At 40.6% G+C, this 21,927-nt stretch overlaps 3 protein-coding genes across 4 annotated transcripts; all 3 read right to left on the reverse strand.

Annotated features, from left to right (window-relative positions):
* Positions 1 to 534: 534 nt before the first annotated feature.
* Positions 535 to 10,377, reverse strand: LOC110496044 (chloride intracellular channel protein 1). Of its 2 annotated transcripts, none has more exons than XM_021571686.3 (7): positions 9,078 to 10,377; positions 8,692 to 8,770; positions 7,595 to 7,704; positions 6,604 to 6,729; positions 6,179 to 6,285; positions 3,692 to 3,873; positions 535 to 3,059 (listed from the first exon to the last, which is right to left on the reverse strand). In XM_021571686.3, exons 2-7 carry the CDS (start codon positions 8,731 to 8,733, stop codon positions 2,898 to 2,900), a joined length of 729 nt encoding a protein of 242 aa, XP_021427361.1. In that variant the 5' UTR covers positions 8,734 to 8,770; positions 9,078 to 10,377; the 3' UTR covers positions 535 to 2,897. The 2 variants fall into 2 exon arrangements, with proteins under 2 accessions (XP_021427361.1, XP_090064561.1); XM_090208435.1 differs by having other exon boundaries at positions 8,987 to 9,084.
* A 122-nt stretch (positions 10,378 to 10,499) lies between these two features.
* On the reverse strand, positions 10,500 to 12,660 carry LOC110496045 (uncharacterized). The gene is made up of 3 exons (XM_021571687.3): positions 12,447 to 12,660; positions 11,600 to 11,710; positions 10,500 to 11,015 (listed from the first exon to the last, which is right to left on the reverse strand). The coding sequence occupies exons 1-3, from the start codon at positions 12,499 to 12,501 to the stop codon at positions 10,807 to 10,809; spliced, it is 375 nt and encodes a 124-aa protein (XP_021427362.3). The 5' UTR covers positions 12,502 to 12,660; the 3' UTR covers positions 10,500 to 10,806.
* Positions 12,661 to 18,609: 5,949 nt separating this feature from the next.
* LOC110496046 (uncharacterized) lies at positions 18,610 to 20,697 on the reverse strand. Its single transcript, XM_036952525.2, has 3 exons — positions 20,556 to 20,697; positions 19,710 to 19,820; positions 18,610 to 19,125 (listed from the first exon to the last, which is right to left on the reverse strand). Exons 1-3 carry the CDS (start codon positions 20,608 to 20,610, stop codon positions 18,917 to 18,919), a joined length of 375 nt encoding a protein of 124 aa, XP_036808420.2. The 5' UTR covers positions 20,611 to 20,697; the 3' UTR covers positions 18,610 to 18,916.
* Positions 20,698 to 21,927: the final 1,230 nt, after the last annotated feature.

The following is a 21,927-nucleotide window of genomic DNA, read 5'->3' on the forward strand; positions in this document are numbered from 1 at the left end:
TGAGTGGACGGGGAGCTAGTAGGCTGACTGGACGGCGAACTAGTAGACTGAGTGGGCGGGGAGCTAGTAGGCTGAGTGGACGGGGAGCTAGGAGACTGAGTGGACGGGGAACTTACCGTGACACACTTCAAACAGGTCCGCCAGGCACCTACTACCATACCCGTTCAAAGGCACTTACATCTTTTGTCTTGCCCATTCACCCTCTAACCATTCGATATTAAACTGATTATGGCAGAAGGCCACGTATGGCATTAGTCATGTAAACCCCTTACTCTGGTTATCCTAATCGGTTTAAGGTCAAAATCAAAGTAAGCATACGCCGATTAAAACAACTGGTTTTCTGAGCAATCTTTCAAATTATTAGCGGTGTATTTGATCTGAGCATGTGCCAGCATCGGTAGCGCAAGCCTCCATCTTAAACGCGAGTGAAGTGAGTTGTTAAAAACGGAAAGTATGCATCTTATAAATAGCTTTCACACACAAACTTTATGTGTCCGAACTCAGAATCTAATAGTCTTCTCAAAAATAACATGGTTACTGTGGTAGAACGTTTATTTTGATTGGCTATTTTCTGCATTTATCAAAAGTCCCATCAGGTAGCCTGACTTCAGATGTGTCCATGTAAACAGGATCATTAGGGAAATTGGTATTCTTGCAAAGCATGTTAACATTTTAAGCAAACTACTATATTAACCTGACTATCCACAATAATCATATTATTTTGTGCATGTCACCGCACTTCATGTCTCAATTGTCTCCAATCCTTCTTTAACCCGTCTCCTCCCCTTCATCTACACTGATTTGAAGTGGATTTAACAGGTGACATCAATAAGGGATCATGGCTTTCACCTGGATTCACCTGGTCAGTCTATGTCATGGAAAGAGCATGTGTTCCTAATGTTTTGTACACAAAGGTTTTGTACACTCAAATTGGATCAGCTTAAAACAAGGCTGTTTTAAGCTGATCCACTTAAGTCAGTACCATGAGACTGCACCATCTATGAGTCAGTCTGAGCGCTCTATTCGATCTGTGTCGCTGAAGATTGCACTATAGAGAGCTCATTTCCGATTGAGCGGCATATGCAGCGTTTAGCGTGAATACAATCTCCTTTAAAGCCGGAACATTGCCTTTAAATGTCAATCACGCTGTAACGCTGAACTTGATACGCTGATATGGATTGTATAGAACCCAAACAAATATTTCCAGTTCTTTCCCAGGGGACTGAATTTCAAGTCACTGTAAAATGGAAGACTTCAAAGTGTGCACTACAAAGCACAGGACGGTAGTAGGTTCAAAGGTGTTGTCGATTTAAACAACCTAAACAACACCCACCTCAATAGACCTCAAGTAAAACCCTTCCTTTGGCTCACTAAAGGTTCAAACTCTTTTCTTTTTTCAAGTTTAATTGAGTCTTTCATTGTCATTAACCATATCAAAGAGTACAAACTCACAATCCCGTAGCATTCTCCCCTTGGAGATTTCCGTTTCTATGCAAAGAACATCTCAAATTTGTATGAATGTGACGTTTATGGTTTAGTCATGCGAGGAGGTGTGTGCACGTCTGCATTACATCCTGTAGTTTTCCCGCAGATTTACAGTGAAACATGACTGAACGGGCTTGGTGCCTCAAGGCCATACAGAGTCAAGTACTTCCTCAAAAACCTAGTTTAACATAAACAGCGACAATAGCCATATTACTTTGTCTGGAGTAACTCAACTGCTCTGCAATAGGAGCCTCTCACAGTTTTTTTTTATTGTATCAAAAATATCCTTCACTTTGAATTACCCCCTGTATATAGCCTCGCAATTGTTATTTTACTGCCGCTCTTTAATTATTTGTTACTTTATTCTCTTGACTTTTTTTTAAAGGTATTTTCTTAAAACTACATTGTTGGTGAAGTAAGCATTTCACTGTAAGGTCTACAGACCTGTTGTATTCAGCCCATGTGACAAATACAATTTGATTTGATTCACTAGCAAAAGAGCCTTTACAATGGGGACATAAGCTTGATAAACCCTTCACAGCGCTACAAGCCGGAGAAAGGAGAAGCCGAGATCTGTTGAAATCGTTTTCTGTGTGGATAAATGTGTGCTGAGAAACACCTCTGTATAGTGTGCCCCAATGTACTACAATTGGCCCAAGACCTGCTTTCCCGTTCCCTGAGCCTAACTTCTGATCATTTAGCATGTATAAAATGACTGGTTCAAACTGACCATGTCATCCACCCTGTTAACGGCTGTTTGCCCTGAACAATATATCAACACTGTAATAATATGTCGGTAATAATGTATAATTGTAGACACGCCTAGAACTAACCTCTCTCTTTCAGCTGCAGGTAGCAGTTAAACTGGTCTAGGTATGCGTGTCTGTGTGTAATCACAACAGGAACAGTTTTTTTTATGGCTTGGCCGAGAGATAGAAATTAATAGGGGGTAATGTGGCAATGTATGCAGTGCAGAATTAATCATAGAGACTGAACAGACCACTATACCTTCAGTTGGATGCAACCATATGTAACCTACTGCCCGTGTATACAACTTTAACTGTGTGTAACTGCCCCTGAATACACAGTATCAAGAGTGGATGTGCCACGTGACAAAAAGGGAACCATAAACTATACGCCTCAGAGAGTTTCACAAACTCTTAAGTGGTCAATGAAAAATGTTCAACTTGATCTTACAGTGATTTGATTTCCTGTTCTCAAGAAAAGACTGTTGGAATGGTGTGCGTGTGTCTGAGGGAGTGCCTGTATGTTTGAGTGCATTGGTGTGTGTGTATGCTGCCACATGTACAGTGCCACAAGTAGGTAGGTGAGTGTGTCTAGGATATCTGATCAGGTGTGTGTGTATGTGTGTATTTGCTGGTGTGTGTGACTGATGAGATCCCCTTGTCCTCCTACTTAAGTGCTTTAGCCACGGCTGAGTAGGCGATGTGTATCTCTGTGTCGTTGGGGCAGGTAGAGGAGAACTCCTCGTGGGCGTACGCAGCATCCAGGTACCGCCACAGGTTGGAGAGAGACTTGGGGATGGAGAAAGTGCGATACTTCAGACACACCACCTTCGGGTTGGACAGAGAGACAGGGAAAAAGAGAAGAAGAAAGGGAGAGTTATTTCCCCCATTGCACATCATCCTGTAAAAATATTTTTTATTCATACATCTCTACATGCATAGTTCTAATGGTGCTTAGTGTTCATAGTGTAATCTGTACTTTCTGGCTTTTAGCTTCAGTGTATAAATTCTGCGTCAATATATTTAGTCTGTATATTCTGCTTATTGTCCGTCTGTATATTCTGTTTATTGTGACAGCACCATTTCACTGAGTCAATTCCTGTACATGCAAATGTATTTGGTGAATAAAGGTGATTCTGAATACACGTGGCCACTGAATAACCAAACAAAAAGTAACATACAAAAAAGCTAAGACAAGAAAGGTAACCGTTATAGCCAATAAATATAATTGTGCGTTTGTAGTCCAAACAATAATGATCAAAAGAGCCCATTGGATCTGCCTGAACACTAATGCTAATATGTGAATATGTCCTTGTGATCTTACTTTGCAGTTTTCACTGAAGTTACTACTGTACATGTGGGAACATTTAGCAAACAAGTGGTCCACCAACCTCAATTAATACTGATTTGATTATAGACCTCATGCTAGGCCACAAGCAGGGCTTAAAACAAAGGATTACCTTGACAATGTTCAGCTTGGGAAGCAAGTTGCAGTCGGCCAGAGTGAGGACCTGCCCATCCAGGAAGGGACGGGAGGAGGAAGTGACATCATCAGCGCTATTCTCATCAATCTCGTCAGGAAGTGGGGAGCCAAGGTATTCGTCTAGCTTTTTCAGGGCCTTGAGCAAGCCTTTCTCTAGGTCTGACCATGCAGAGAACACACAAAGTACAACACATGGATTAAGACTGAAACACGTACATAAACTGTAGTACGAGCAAAGGTAAAGCTCCTCAGTAGTATCAAGCGAGAAAAGCCTTCATTGAGCTCCCTGTGATTAGACTGAAACAAACCTCTGAAAGAAGGAATTGAATGTGCTGCACCATGAAACAATATGACTCATAGAAATATAATTACTATTCTATATATATGGTGCATCCGGAAAGTATTCAGACATACCCGTGGTATACGGCCTGATATACCACGGCTGTCAGCCAATCAGCATTCATGGGTGAACAACCCAGTTTATAAATAAAAAACCCTTTTCTATGAGACTCAAAATTGAGGTCAGGTGCATCCTGTTTCCAATGATCATCCTTGAGATGGTTCTACAACTTGATTGGAGTCCACCTGTGGGAAATTCAATTTTTTGGACATGATTTGGAAAGGCACACACCTGTCTTTATGAGGTCTCACAGTTGACAGTGCATGTCAGAACAAAAACCAAGTCATGAGGTCGAAGGAATTGTCCATAGAGCTCCGAGACAAGATTATGTCGAGGCACAGATCTGGGGAAGGGTACCAAATAATTTCTGCAGCATTGAAAGTCCCCAAGAACACAGTGGCTTCCATCATTCTTAAATGGAAGAAGTTTTGAACCACCAAGACTCTTTCTAGAGCTGGCTGCCCAGCCAAACTGAACAATCGGGGGAGAAAGGCTTTGGTCAGGGAGGTCACCAAGAACCCAATGGTCACTCTGACAGAGATCCAGGGTTCCTCTGTGGAGATGGGAGAACCTTCCAGAATGACAACCATCCCTGCAGCACTTCACCAATCAGAACTTTATGGTAGAGTGGCCAGACGGATGCCACTCCTCAGTAAAAGGCACATGACAGCCCACTTGGAGATTCTCTGGTCTGATGAAACCAAGATTGAACTCTTTGGCCTGAATGCCAAACATCACATCTGGAAGAAACCTGGCACCATACCTGCGGGGAAGCATGCTGTGGGATGTTTACCAGTGGCAGGGACTGGGAGACTAGTCAGGATTCAAGTAAAGATGAACGAGCAAAGTAGAGGAGGAACATTGATGAAAACCTGCTCCAGAGTGCTCAGGACCTCAGACTGGGGCGAAGGTTCACTTTACAACAGGACAATGACCCTAAGCACACAGCCAAGACAACGCAGGAGTGGCTTCGGGACAAGACTCTGCATGTCCTTGAGTGACCCAGCCAGAGCCCGGACTTGAACCCAATCGAACATGTCTGGAGAGACCTGAAAATAGCTGTGCAGCAACGCTTACCATTCAACCTCACAAGTTTTGAGAGGATATGCAGAGAAGAATGGGAGAAACTCCCCAAATACAGGTGTGCCAAGCTTGTAGCGTCATACCCAAGAAGACTTGAGGCTGATATCGCTGCCAAAGGTGCTTCAACAAAGTCCTGAGTAAAGAGTCTGAATACTTATGTGAATGGAATACTTACATTTTTCACGTTTCTAAAAACCTGTTTTTGCTTTGTCATTATGGGGTATTGTGCGTTGATTGATGAGGGGGAAAAAACAATTGAATACATTTTAGAATAAGGCAGTAACGTAACAAAATGTGGAAAAAGTCAAGGGGTCTGAATACTTTCCAAATGCCCTGTATGCTAATATCATTACAACATTATTTGAATCAAAACAAAATACATAGTTTAAAGGACTTGAGGCACAGTTGTAAATTGTTGAACTAGAGTCATTTAAAATATCCTTTTGAATCTTTGCACATGACAATTGCTTATCTGAGTAGAGCGAGAAAGAGCTGCTAAAAATACAAGACAACATGCGACCGCTTTGTGAAGAGACGCCAAGCTCAGAGACGCCAAGCTCAGAGCATAATGCCATTAACAAAGACATTCCCTGCTGTTTTGGAAAACAGAGACAGATTGTGGGAGCTTCTTGCAGGTGCTTGTGACGATACCAGTATTGCAATATTTTTTCCATTAAAAAAATGAAAACACGAAGCAGGCCAAACTCTTTGGTCATTTAAAAACCTGATGTACAGTATATAAAATATTGTATGCTATAGCTTGGAAAACAAATCAATGTGACTCTCGATGACAACATAATGATGTTTGTTTACAATATTAGGGTTCCGAAAGAAGTTACATCTGTTTTGTTTCCTTGCCACAATACTAACAAGCATCGTGATACTGGTATCGTCCCGGCCCTAGTGCTTGCTAGCATGCAACAATGTTGTTGTACATGAAGGGTCGGGCTCAGTTCATCCTGATTTGTCATTGTCACTCACTGTCATTGAGCTGGGGGTTTGAATTCTTGATGTAGGCTGAGAACTTGGAGAACACGTCTAGGCCGGCTGTGTTAGACTCAGGGTTCCTGGAAGCCAGGCGGGGGTATCTGTGGGAGGGGGTTGGGGAGGCATAAAACATTTCAGTCAGTGAGGTATCATGAGGAAAACATATTGTCTTCCGAGAGGAACATAAATACGAATGTTAAAAATATAAAGTATCAAAAGCCTTCATGCATGTACATAAACGATCAACATACTCTACAGAGGCAAACAACAGATACAAATGATTCTTCAACACAACAATGGCACATGTAACATAGACCTGGAAGGGTATGAAACTTTGCTTGATACAAGTAGCAACATAACTGTCTGGTGGTATGATCAGAGGATGGATAGAAGGATAAAATGATGGAAGGAGTGATTACTTTGGAGGGGACAGGTTCTCCTCCAGGAACTCTTCTATCTTGTTGGTGTCGGTTTTCACCTCCGTCCCGTAGAGCAGGAAGGGGGGCTGAGCACCAGGGGCCAGGTCCTTAAGGATCTCTGGTTTCCTATCAAGAGACAGAAAATGACAGAGGAACAAACAGGATTGCTCTTTAATTATTTGTTACTTTTGTTTCTTATTTTCTTGTATTTTTCTTAAAACTGCATTGTCGGTTAAGGTCTTGTAAGTAAGCATTTCACTGTAAGGTCTACTACACCTGTTGTGTTCGGTGCAACAATGACAGAATTAGAGGGAGTGAGAAAGAGGTAGAAGACATATGAGCGTATGTGAATGTGAAAAATGTATATGTTTGTGACAAAAAAAAGAGTTAAGTCTTACTATGCTGAACAAAAATATAAAACACAACATGCAACAATGGACAAAGATTTTACTGAGTTACAGTTCATATAAGGAAATCAGTCAAATGAAATAAATTCATTAGGCCCTAATCTATAGATTTTACATGACTGGGCAGCGGTGCAGCCACGCCCTGGAGAGCCAGGCCCATCCAATCAGAATGAGTTTTTCCCCACAAAAGGGTTTCATTGCAGTCAGAAATACTCCTCAGCCCCCCGTCACAAGGTGCACCTGTGTAATGATCATGTTGTTCAATCAGCTTCTTGATATGCCACAACAGTCAGGTGGATGGATTATATCGGCAAAGGAGAAATGCTCATTAATAGGGATTGAAACAAATGTGTGCGTAAAATGTTAAAGAAAATGAGCTTTTTGTGTATGGAACATTCCCCAATTTTTTATTTCAGCTCATGAAACATGGGACCAACATGTTACATGTTGTGTTTATACTTCTGTTCAGTGTACAATGGGTACAAGGGTACAAGACGGTGTATAAAGACAGATAGTAGCTTAGACATGTGCAAATGTAATATAAATGTATATGTAATATAAATACAGATTGATAGGCATTAGACCTCTTCATGTCCACGGTGGTGACGTTGAAAGTGACTCCTTTGAGCCACAGCACCATGAAGAGGCGCTGGGAGAATGGACAGTTGCCAATGCTCTGGCCATCACTGCCTGCCTAGAATGGGGTAGAAGTCCTTATATTATGGTCATTCATCCAAACAAGAAGATCATTTAATACAGAAAATCGATAGGGGAAGTCAAACAGGGATCACATGGTTTTAGATGAATTCTAAACATAAATACACTATAAAGTTGCCTACATAAGCAAAATAATTTTGAAATGTACTTGGCTTAGATGTAACATGTAAGGTGAGTGAGAATGGAATTGACAATAATGTGTGTAGTTCAAATGTTTTCATAGAAGGAATTAAATGGTTTTACTGAAATATACAATGCAATGTGTGAAAGAGTAGGGACTGTGGGTCTCTTGAAATTAGAATGGTGGGGAAATGGACAAGTCAGCATTTTAAGCTGCTACCACAAGAACATCTTTCATACATGAACAAAAAAAAAGTTACACATCTACATATTCACACAGAGAAATCATTATCGGCCATGAAGGACCATGAGAGCAGGAAAAAAAGACTCACTATTTTTATATTGGATCATTTCCTCCGAATGACCACACCCCCTGGGCTGCTCTGGCCAGTTAACTAAATATAGATTAAGGAGCCTATATGGCATATGTATTATCTTAATGTACATTTAATAAGATTAGTACATTTTCTGGCCATTCAACCGAAGTGCCAAATGGAGTGCAGCAATAGGCATAGCTTCTGTTAATAAATAGCCTAATGTAATTCCATCTTATTAAATATAGGCTATTGCCAACTATGAAAGCCATTAGGCCTTCTCTAGGCATTTAGTCTTTGAACAAATTCAGAGAAGGACCAGTGACAACAGTTGACTTTACTCACCGATAGGTAATCTTGTTTTAGAAATGCTTGGGCCATTATGATGTTTCAGTAAAATAGATGACACTGTAGGCTACCACATAGTGACATGTTGATAGCGTAATGTAATGGCCCATTGTTTACAAAGTAACTTGTCCAAGATATGATTATGCATGTCAGAGCAAAATGGATTGGATGATGTCGCTTACCTTCACAAAAAGTTCAACTTGAAGTCTATTTTCGTCACTCATCTTTTTGTTTAAAATGTTGCCGCTGGAACTGGAAGACCTAAAGGTGACACAGGGCAGTTTAGTTTTGGGACGGGAAACAACTGTCAATGTGCAGTATTACACACATTTTTTGATAGGCCTATGAGGTTCATTTCAATAATACACAGAAACCCGATGTCGACCAAGGGCTTGACCGCACCGTCTGCTATGACAAGACATATTCTGTAGTTTATATAAACGAATACAAAACAAACATCAGAAAATAAGGTCTTACTGTAAACCGTTATGACTTAATAGCAACCTTCCAAGAGATTTGGTTGAGTGAGAATGTAGTCTAAATTGTAACACATGTATGATTTCCTTACCTCGCTCACGTTCTGTGTGGGACTTCCAGTAAACGTCTAGTCAGTTTCCCCTCCCTCTGTGTCGCTCGCTACACACTCATCCTCCATTTCCTGATGGTGGAAGCCAACAACGCTCAACTAGCAACGAGTGATGTTAACCTAGCCGACTCAACTCCACCGATTGTGTGTGTACGTGAGAGATGTGGAAAAGAGAGGGGCGAAGAAGGGAAGGTGTAATTACATGTTCCCAACTATTCCGTTAGTCTATAGTAGGTCACCTATGCAATTTGGGTTATGAAATAAAAAAGAAGCCTACACAACGTGGAAGGAATTGCACCTGTACTAGCCCAACGACCGGCAGACCGCGATATTGAGTGGTTTCATCTTGTTAATGCAGCCTACTGTACATGAAGATATTTAAATGTCGGTTGTCTGCTCATCGGGTCAGGCACTCAAGCGTCAGTGATAAGCTTATGTAACAGACATTTGAAGGTGTTGTGTGACACTTAATCAGGTGTTCTGGTGTATTATTTTATTGATATGTGTCATTATGTAGGTAGACAATTATCTACATATTTTAATATTTGACTAATTCCACTTCCTGGAAAATTGTGATATCATGACAATTAGGTGGGTTTATTCATGTTTATATGCTCTACACCAGAAGGGTATAAAACACAAGCTACTATAAATAATACCATTGTTATTACATGATGTGTACATACAATTACATTCATCAGGGGAAACAGATGCTGTGTTTAAATCTGGCCTTTGAGATCAATGAGAGGTGCTTATATATATTGACGTGCTTATATTGAAATATGCATATGTAGGTATTTGGTGTGGTAGAACCACACTGAATCTGAAATCAAACCCACCAGTCATCTAATTTAAGTACTATTTTCTGGACATTTGACAGCATCGGGCCGAGTCGTCGATTCACGAATGTGCTGTCGTCTCTCTCATGCACTTGATGGCGGTATTGGTTTGAAAGTGAGTTGCAGGGAAACAGGGTGGAGAACGATTCCATCAGCCTGTCTGCCAGCTGAGTTCGGCTGCCTATGGTGTCAGGGTGGAATCTCCTACTGTAGAAGACACATTAACGTAGGCTAATGTGAATAGACACCCAAATGATGTACACGGACACTAGCTTGATGTCCACACACTGGCTCAACCCTTACCTGAGCCATAGCCTAACCCTAACCCTAGATGTATAAGTTTGTCTTGAATTTATTTGACCATTTACTCAGTTACAGTTTCTTATGTTTGACAGATTGGCAGCCTCCTAACTAAAGCAGTATTTGTTCAACTTATTATCATGCAAACATCCATTATTGTTTCAGAATTTTGTCCAAACAGTACATTCTCAATTAAAATGTCTGAATATAAAAGTGTAGAGGACATTATTGTGTCAACAATGAAAAACAGCACCTTTTTTCCCCATTTTGTGACACAACTTAATTCCTTTATTATTCAGAATAATATTACAGTATTTGTATGTGTGTTCAGTAGAGTAGTGTAAAGGCACTTTAAGTTGTTGCGTATCATAGTTGCAAGTATTATTCAGTTGATAAATGTTATTAAAGTAGATGAGGAGTTTAAGACAAATTCTGAGCTCACTGTGCCAAACCTAGTTAATAGAGGATGGAGACAAAGTAGTCTGAAACCTGTTTAAACAGTGTGAAACAGTGTGAACAGAAGTGTAACAGGTTTAAACAACACTGTGAACAGAAGTCATTGTTTGTCCAGTCTAAACACCCCAGGCCATCAGGGCGGCGCTGAGTGCCACAGTCACAGAGACCTGGACGGAGCTGGCCCCGTTACACAGGTCTGTCTGGCAGCATGAGGAGCTGCTCGTGACACCAGCACTAAAGATGGTTGCAGTGATGGTCTTGCCACACAGGTCTGAGTCCAGACAACCACGGGTGTGGAGTGTCAGAAACTCAGTGGAATTGAATTCTAGATGGAATGAGATTTAGAACAAAACATTAGGAAAACATGCTCTTTCCATGACACAGACTGACCTGGTGAATCCAGGTGAAGGCTATGATCCCTTATTCAGGTCATTTGTTAAATCCACTTCAATCCGTATAGATGAAGGGGAGGAATCAATTGCACTGATACAATTGAGACATGGATTGCGTATGTGTGCCATTTATAGAGGGCAAGACAAAAGATTTAACTGCCTTTTGACAGGGTATGATAGTAGGTGCCAGGCATGCTAGTTTGAGTGTGTCAAGAAATGCAACGCTGCTGGATTTTTCATGCTCAACAGTTTCCTGTGTGTATCAAGAATGATCTACCACCCAAAGGACATCCAGCCAACTTGACACAATTGTGGAAAGCATTAGAGTCAACATGGGCCAGCATCCCTTTGGAAAGCTTTCGACACCTTATAGAGTCCATAACCGGAAGAATTGAGGCTGTCCTGAGGGCAAAAGTGGGTGCAACTCAATATTATGAAGGTGTCCCTAATGTTTTGTACACTCAGTGATTGCTAATTCATTGCATATTCACAAGTCTTTGTGTACAGGTTTCCTTACTTGCTTCTCCGGTGAAGCAGTTGAGAGTGGAGTTGTCACACACCATGTTTTTGGGAAAGAAACATGTCCCAAAGAGCCCCACACTGCACTGCTTACAGGTCAAGGACTGGGCTGTGGAACATGGAGGAGAGGCAAGATAAGTGGATGAATCATGTGCAGTTCAACACAATACAATACGACACAAACAATGATACAGTAGGTAGATAGGAGCATGAACGTCATGAGTGGCATCAGGTGGAAGAATGAAAGAAGACAGATTGACGTCATACCTATAACTCACCCAGCAATTCACAATAAAAAGCTGAAATGTACATGTTTAGACATTCACAGTATGTATTTGTATCAGGTATATATATATATATATGAAAATGAATGGTTGATTGTATACTGTGTAAATTGATGTTGTACACAGTGCAGCCCTGAAACTAGAAGTGTGTTTAGTGGCTTCTCTTATCTACAAGTTTGCCAGTTAAATGTGGTTCAGTCATTACAATAGAGTCAATATCCTCTTATTAGTGAAGGTACTGCTACCACAGGAGACTAAACTTGTCATACAGTATAAGAATGGCCTCGGTACCCATGGAAAATACGCATCATTATTACTGGTAATCAGACTAAAACAATAGAAAGCACTCTCAGGTTCTTCAAACTCCTTTGTTGTGTACAGAATATGTGACATGCATCCATTGGATGTCTACCATTATATCATATTACAATTTTATAGCCTTAGAAAATAAAAGCACCTAGTACAGAATTTGCGAAAAACCTGAACTAATCAAATCACAACCTATTACTGTATCTGTCTTTGAATATTGCCATAGGAACAGAAAAAGCTGATATGACTTACCCACTGCTATGAAGACCACCAGGACAGTCAGCACAATCAAAATTGTACTCTTCATCTTCTTGTAGGAGGCTAGTGTTTGTTGTTCTCAATAGGAGGGCTATTCGCAGAATCTATTCACTTTACAGAGACTGGAAAGAACACTAATCAAATGAATGGGGAAACATCCAGTTTCCTGCTAAAGGTGTGATGCAGATGGAGACTAGAATGAAGTATAGCAGGTTTTATCCAGCACAAGTCTGGAATGCAGACAGTATCTTATCATTTACATCACATTGAAATGCTCAGTCAAAAAGTTAAGTTGACATCTTGATTTTATTATTTGTTCCAGCCTTTCACACACACCAAAATACACCATGTAGTGTCTCGTAGTAGCAAATATTTTCGAAAGTGTATTCAGTATGATTATTAATTGCACATAGTATACATAGAAAGGTTATCTCTATAAAAGAGCAACATGCTCAATGGGGAAACTCACTACGCATGATAATGGTAATTAATAGTGACATGGTTGAGAAGTTATTCCATTAAAAAGTGAATAGTGACTCTGACGTGTTGCAAATGTGAATGCAGTAAAGTACATACATTGATTAGCTGTTCATTCCGATGCTGTAGTAGGATGTTGAGTATTCTAGGCCCTAGAAGTTAAACCAGTTTGAATTGGTACTTGGAACTAAAGCTTAGAGTGAAACTAGCCTGAATAAACATTGTAGTCTTTTCCAGAATAAACCATTTTCAATACATTGTGTATCTAAGAACTACAACCGACAATAACATCATTCAATGGAAACCTATGGAGGAGTTGTCCTTATTGTGAATAGTTTGTCGAGGCGAAGGCCAGATGGCCACCAGGGTGGCACCAGGGGCCAGGAGTTTGGCTAGCACTTTATTTAACAGTACACACATTGCTAGGTTAACTGAGAAATGACACAGTAATTATCAAAAAATTACACTTAAATAAGCTAAGAATTACTTTTCTTATTTTTATTGTAGCTTTCTACTTGGATGAAACCACAGGGTCAGTACCTGCTTGTCCGCTCTAGCAGTTGGGCTCTGAGGTGCTACATGTTGTATTGTACCAAACAGACAAAGACTGGTGATCCCCATAGAACATGTGTTACGATGCAGAGACTCTGCTGTGAGATGGGATGGAGAGAAAGATGGTGAGAAGGAGAACAAAAGGAGAGAAACAAATAAGATTGCTGTCATCATGACACTATTATGTACAATCACTAGTAACGGTAATCAAAAATTGCTAAAAGGTTTAAAAACAATTTAAAATTTAAAAACTATTATAATGAATCCAACAGCTGGACAATGGATGAAGATACTCCAAACTGTATATATATATATTTTTAAATCAGATATTGACTGAATTATAGCACATAAAACATTTAACTGGCACAGACAAAATAATGGAGTTCAGGGACTTGGGTTTATTGTCAAATTGAACTTTTTTTATTTCTTAGAATGCACTCATACATACATTTTCTAACGGTATCATGTATTTTATTTTGTGTTAAAATAAAGTTAGATGTGCCTCATTTGCATAAATACACTGGGTTATTTTGCATATATTAATACATATGAATACATAAAGGGGTGGAACAGGGCTGCAACCACCAAAAACTTGTTCATTGTAATGGCTGGAATGGAATAAATGGAACGCTATCAAACAAATAAGGAAACCATGTTTGACACCGTTCCAATAATTCCATTCCAGCCATTACAATGAGCCCGTCCTCCTATAGCTCCTCCCACCATCTCCACTAATCTATGCCTACCTGCAGTCACTAGCGCTGTCTAGTCTGCCTCATTAATTACTGTTGTTGTCACGTTCTGTCGCATAATTCAACAGGTGTGTCAATAGCAGGATAGTTTCAGATTACAAATCAATAGACTTGGCTCTAAATAACACCTATCTATACATACTTTACATTGTTTGCAAGATCAGACATAGTATTACTATAATCCGAATGTTCAATTTCGGAAGTTGCTTTCATTTCAGAGCATAATTTGTAAACATTTCAACTGCATTCAATTATTACTTTTTTTCAATTCTACAAAAAATGCACACCCATCAAAATGATGTCTTTCTTCTCTTTCTTGTGACGTACAGTGCCTTCGGAAAGTATTCAGACCCCTTTACCCTTTCCACAGTTTGTTACATTACAGCCTTTTTCTAAAATGGATTAAATATTTTTTTAAATCAGCAATCTATACACAATTCCCCATAATGACAAAGCGAAAACAGGTTTTTAGAAATTGTTGCATATTTAGGAAAAATTAAAAACAGAAATACCTTATTTAAATAAGTATTGAGACCCTTTGCTATGAGACTCGAAAATTGAGCTCAGGTGCATCCTGTTTCCATTGATCATCCTTGAGATATTTCTACAACTTGATTGGAGTCCACCTGTGGTAAATTCAATTGATTGGACATGATTTGGAAAGGCACACACCTGTCTATATAAGGTCCCACAGTTGACTGTGCATGTCAGAGCAAAAACCAAGCCATGAGGTCAAAGGAATTGTCCGCAGACAGGATTGTGTTGATGCACATATCTGGGGAAGGTTACCAAAACGTATCGGCAGCATTGAAGGTCCCCAAGAACACAGTGGCCTCCATCATTCTTAAATTAAAGCACCAAGACTCTTCCTAGAACTGGCCGCCCGGCCAAACTGACCATTCTGGGGAGAAGGTTCTTGGTCAGGGAGGTGATCCTGATGGTCACTCTGACAGAGCTCTAGAGTTCCTCTGTGGAGATGGGAGAACCTTCCAGCAGGACAACTACCTCTGCAGCACTCCACCAATCAGGCCTTTATGGTAGAGTGGCCAGACGGTAGAGTGGCCACTCCTCAGTACAAGGCACATGACAGCCCGCTTGGAGTATGCCAAAAGGCACCTAAAGACTCTCAGAAACAAGATTCTCTGGTCTGATGAGACCAAGATTGAACTTTTTGGCCTGAATTCCAAGCGTCACGTCTGAAGGAAACCTGGCACCATCCCTATGGTGAAGCATTGTGGTGGCAGCATCATGCTGTGAGGATGTTTTTCAGCGGCAGGGACTGGGAGACTAGTCAGGACAGAGGCAAATATGAACGGAGCAAAGTACAGAGAGATCCTTGAAGAAAACCTGCTCCAGAGTGCTCAGGACCTCAGACTGGGGCGAAGGTTCACCTGGCTTCGTGACAATGCTCTGAATGTCCTTGAGTGTTCCAGACAGAGCCTGGACTTGAACCCGATCGAACATCTCTGGAGAGACCTGAAAATAGCTGTGCGGCGACATTCCCCGTCCAACCTGATAGAGCTTGAGAGGATCTGCAAAGAAGAATGGGAGAAACTCCCCAAATGCAGGTGTGCCAAGCTTCTAGCATCATACCCAAGAGGACTCAATGCTGTAATCGCTGCCAAAGGTGCTTCAAATAGGTACTGAGCAAAGGGTCTGAATACTTATGTAAATGCAATATTTACGTTTTTTATTTGTAAAAATTAGCAAACATTTCTAAGAACCTGTTTTTGCTTCGTCATTATGGGGTATTGTGTGTAGATTGATGAGGGGAAAATACTATTTTAATCCATTTTAGAATAAGGCTGTAACGCGTCTGTAACGTAACTAAAAGGTCAAGGGGTCTAAATACTTTCCGAAGACACTGTAAGTGTCAAGACGATGCGTTTACTCCGAGACAAAGTTTTAGCGTTCTTATAGATGCAACGGAAAGACAATGCACTCAATTGAGCCCATTTCAGCCATTAATCCGGGGTGTGATACAAGCATTTCCATAGTCGTAACGTTAACAAGAAAAAAACGTCAGGCCCAACAGACCCGGCTCCAGGATGACATGCGTGAGGGGGCATTTCAAATCCATGGGGGGGGGGCACAACTAGTCTTGCTTTAAAGCTTTAATAACGTAAGGTAGATTGGTCCTACTATTGTGTGTCAATTTGCTAAATTTCCACACACTATTCATTCCAAAACTTTACAAAAATATATCTGAAATTTAGCTGTACACATCAACAACCACGGCTTTATATAATAACAGAAAACTATGCACCCCACTACAACATGTGTATCCAAAATGCAGCCTGTAGCCATAGCTGCCATTGGTCTAATTTTTTTATTTCACCTATACTTAACCAGGTTGACCAGTTGAGAACAAGTTCTCATTTACAACTGCGACGTGATAAAGCTAAGCAGTGCGACACAACCAACACAAAGTTACACATGGAATAAACAAATGTACAGTCAATAACACAATAGAAAAGTCTATATACAGCGTTTGTGCAAATGAAGTAAGATTAGGGAGGTAAGGCAATAAATAGGCCATAGTGGCAAAATAATTACAATTGTGCAATTAAACACTGGAGTGGTAGATGTGCAGAAGATGAATGTGCAAGTAGAGATCCTGGGGTGCAAAGGAGCAAAAAAAAAAAAAAAACAATATGGGGATGAGGTAGTTGGGTGGGCTATTTACAGATGGGCTATGTGCAGGTGCAATGATCTGTAAGCTGCTCTGACAGCTGGTGCTTAAAGTTAGTGAGGGAGATATGAGTCTCCAGCTTCAGTGATTTTTGCAATTTGCTCCAGTCATTGGCAGCAGAGAACTGGAAGGAAAGGAGGCCAAAGGACGAGATGGCTTTGGGGGTGACCAGAGAAATATACATGCTGGAGCGCGTGCTACGGGTGGGTGCTGCTATGGTGACCAGTGAGCTGAGATAAGGCGGGGCTTTACCTAGCAAAGACTTATAGATGACCTGGGGCCAGTGGGTTTGGCGACAAATATGTAGCGAGGGCCAGCCAACGAGAGCATACAGGTCGCAGTGGTGGGTAGTATATGGGGCTTTGGTGTCAAAACGGATGGCACTGTGATAGACTGCATCCAATTTTGTGAGTAGAGTGTCAGGGGCTATTTTGTAAATGACACCGCCGAAGTCAAGGATTGGTAAGATAGTCAGTTTTACGAGGGTATGTTTGGCTGCAAGAGTGAAGGAGCCTTTGTTGCGAAATAGGAAGCTCATTCTAGATTTAATTTAGGATTGAAGATGCTTAATGTGAGTCTGGAAGGAAAGTTTACAGTCTAACCAGACACCTAGGTATTTGTAATTGTCCACATATTCTAAGTCAGAACCGTCCAGAGTAGTGATGCTAGATGGGCGGGCAGCTGCGGGCAGCGATCGGTTGAAGTGATAAGCTTATGTGACAGACCTTTGAAGGTGTTGTGTGACACTTAATCAGGTGTTCTGGTGTATTATTTTATTGATATGTGTCATTATGTAGGTAGACAATTATCTACATATTTTAATATTTGACTAATTCCACTTCCTGGAAAATTGTGATATCATGACAATTAGGTGGGTTTATTCATGTTTATATGCTCTGCACCAGAAGGGTATAAAACACAAGCTACTATAAATAATACCATTGTTATTACATGATGTGTACATACAATTACATTCATCAGGGGAAACAGATGCTGTGTTTAAATCTTGCCTTTGAGATCAATGAGAGGTGCTTATATATATTGATGTGCTTATATTGAAATATGCATATGTAGGTGTTTGGTGTGGTAGAACCACACTGAATCTGAAATCAAACCCACCAGTCATCTAATTTAAGTACTATTTTCTGAACATTTGACAGCATCGGGCCGAGTCGTCGATTCACCAATGTGCTGTCGTCTCTCTCATGCACTTGATGGCGCTATTGGTTTGAAAGTGAGTTGCAGGGAAACAGGGTGGAGAACGATTCCATCAGCCTGTCTGCCAGCTGAGTTCGGCTGCCTATGGTGTCAGGGTGGAATCTCCTACTGTAGAATACACATTAACGTAGGCTAATGTGAATAGACACCCAAATGATGCACACTGACACTAGCTTGATGTCCACACACTGGCTCAACCCTTACCTGAGCCATAGCCTAACCCTAACCCTAGATGTATAAGTTTGTCTTGAATTTATTTGACCATTTACTCAGTTACAGTTTCTTATGTTTGACAGATTGGCAGCCTCCTAACTAAAGCAGTATTTGTTCAACTTATTATCATGCAAACATCCATTATTGTTTCAGAATTTTGTCCAAACAGTACATTCTCAATTAAAATGTCTGAATATAAAAGTGTAGAGGACATTATTGTGTCAACAATGAAAAACAGCACTTTTTTTCCCCATTTTGTGACACAACTTAATTCCTTTATTATTCAGAATAATATTACAGTATTTGTATGTGTGTTCAGTAGAGTAGTGTAAAGGCACTTTAAGTTGTTGCGTATCATAGTTGCAAGTATTATTCAGTTGATAAATGTTATTAAAGTAGATGAGGAGTTTAAGACAAATTCTGAGCTCACTGTGCCAAACCTAGTTAATAGAGGATGGAGACAAAGTAGTCTGAAACCTGTTTAAACAGTGTGAAACAGTGTGAACAGAAGTGTAACAGGTTTAAACAACACTGTGAACAGAAGTCATTGTTTGTCCAGTCTAAACACCCCAGGCCATCAGGGCGGCGCTGAGTGCCACAGTCACAGAGACCTGGACGGAGCTGGCCCCGTTACACAGGTCTGTCTGGCAGCATGAGGAGCTGCTCGTGACACCAGCACTAAAGATGGTTGCAGTGATGGTCTTGCCACACAGGTCTGAGTCCAGACAACCACGGGTGTGGAGTGTCAGAAACTCAGTGGAATTGAATTCTAGATGGAATGAGATTTAGAACAAAACATTAGGAAAACATGCTCTTTCCATGACACAGACTGACCTGGTGAATCCAGGTGAAGGCTATGATCCCTTATTCAGGTCATTTGTTAAATCCACTTCAATCCGTATAGATGAAGGGGAGGAATCAATTGCACTGATACAATTGAGACATGGATTGCGTATGTGTGCCATTTATAGAGGGCAAGACAAAAGATTTAACTGCCTTTTGACAGGGTATGATAGTAGGTGCCAGGCATGCTAGTTTGAGTGTGTCAAGAAATGCAACGCTGCTGGATTTTTCATGCTCAACAGTTTCCTGTGTGTATCAAGAATGATCTACCACCCAAAGGACATCCAGCCAACTTGACACAATTGTGGAAAGCATTAGAGTCAACATGGGCCAGCATCCCTTTGGAAAGCTTTCGACACCTTATAGAGTCCATAACCGGAAGAATTGAGGCTGTCCTGAGGGCAAAAGTGGGTGCAACTCAATATTATGAAGGTGTCCCTAATGTTTTGTACACTCAGTGATTGCTAATTCATTGCATATTCACAAGTCTTTGTGTACAGGTTTCCTTACTTGCTTCTCCGGTGAAGCAGTTGAGAGTGGAGTTGTCACACACCATGTTTTTGGGAAAGAAACATGTCCCAAAGAGCCCCACACTGCACTGCTTACAGGTCAAGGACTGGGCTGTGGAACATGGAGGAGAGGCAAGATAAGTGGATGAATCATGTGCAGTTCAACACAATACAATACGACACAAACAATGATACAGTAGGTAGATAGGAGCATGAACGTCATGAGTGGCATCAGGTGGAAGAATGAAAGAAGACAGATTGCGTCATACCTATAACTCACCCAGCAATTCACAATAAAAAGCTGAAATGTACATGTTTAGACATTCACAGTATGTATTTGTATCAGGTATATATATATATATATGAAAATGAATGGTTGATTGTATACTGTGTAAATTGATGTTGTACACAGTGCAGCCCTGAAACTAGAAGTGTGTTTAGTGGCTTCTCTTATCTACAAGTTTGCCAGTTAAATGTGGTTCAGTCATTACAATAGAGTCAATATCCTCTTATTAGTGAAGGTACTGCTACCACAGGAGACTAAACTTGTCATACAGTATAAGAATGGCCTCGGTACCCATGGAAAATACGCATCATTATTACTGGTAATCAGACTAAAACAATAGAAAGCACTCTCAGGTTCTTCAAACTCCTTTGTTGTGTACAGAATATGTGACATGCATCCATTGGATGTCTACCATTATATCATATTACAATTTTATAGCCTTAGAAAATAAAAGCACCTAGTACAGAATTTGCGAAAAACCTGAACTAATCAAATCACAACCTATTACTGTATCTGTCTTTGAATATTGCCATAGGAACAGAAAAAGCTGATATGACTTACCCACTGCTATGAAGACCACCAGGACAGTCAGCACAATCAAAATGTTACTCTTCATCTTCTTGTAGGAGGCTAGTGTTTGTTGTTCTCAATAGGAGGGCTATTCGCAGAATCTATTCACTTTACAGAGACGGGAAAGAACACTAATCAAATGAATGGGGAAACATCCAGTTTCCTGCTAAAGGTGTGATGCAGATGGAGACTAGAATGAAGTATAGCAGGTTTTATCCAGCACAAGTCTGGAATGCAGACAGTATCTTATCATTTACATCACATTGAAATGCTCAGTCAAAAAGTTAAGTTGACATCTTGATTTTATTATTTGTTCCAGCCTTTCACACACACCAAAATACACCATGTAGTGTCTCGTAGTAGCAAATATTTTCGAAAGTGTATTCAGTATGATTATTAATTGCACATAGTATACATAGAAAGGTTATCTCTATAAAAGAGCAACATGCTCAATGGGGAAACTCACTACGCATGATAATGGTAATTAATAGTGACATGGTTGAGAAGTTATTCCATTAAAAAGTGAATAGTGACTCTGACGTGTTGCAAATGTGAATGCAGTAAAGTACATACATTGATTAGCTGTTCATTCCGATGCTGTAGTAGGATGTTGAGTATTCTAGGCCCTAGAAGTAAAACCAGTTTGAATTGGTACTTGGAACTAAAGCTGAGAGCGAAACTAGCCTGAATAAACATTGTAGTCTTTTCCAGAATAAACCATTTTCAATACATTGTGTATCTAAGAACTACAACCGACAATAACATCATTCAATGGAAACCTATGGAGGAGGTGTCCTTATTGTGAATAGTTTGTCGAGGCGAAGGCCAGATGGCCACCAGGGTGGCACCAGGGGCCACGGTGAGTTAGTTGGATGGCTCCGGCAGCCTGCCACTTTGCTCGGGTTGGTGCTGCAGCAGGTTTGTGAGATGGTGTAGCCGGCTCCTAGATGCTAGCAGTGAATGTGGTGTTACAGGAAGCTGTGGCCATGCAGCCCTTGCACGTGATGTTCAGATTGCTACTGATGTTGAACAATAAATGAAGAAGGAATAAAGCAGGAGCAAATACAGGTAAATACAGGTATTTTTTGTTTGGCTAGCACTTTATTTAACAGTACACACATTGCTAGGTTAACTGAGAAATGACACAGTAATTATCAAAAAATTACACTTAAATAAGCTAAGAATTACTTTTCTTATTTTTATTGTAGCTTTCTACTTGGATGAAACCACAGGGTCAGTACCTGCTTGTCCGCTCTAGCAGTTGGGCTCTGAGGTGCTACATGTTGTATTGTACCAAACAGACAAAGACTGGTGATCCCCACAGAACATGTGTTACGATACAGAGACTCTGCTGTGAGATGGG

Source organism: Oncorhynchus mykiss, chromosome 18, assembly GCF_057628025.1.
Source record: "Oncorhynchus mykiss isolate SJ-2025 chromosome 18, ASM5762802v1, whole genome shotgun sequence".
NCBI classification, from domain to species: domain Eukaryota; kingdom Metazoa; phylum Chordata; class Actinopteri; order Salmoniformes; family Salmonidae; genus Oncorhynchus; species Oncorhynchus mykiss.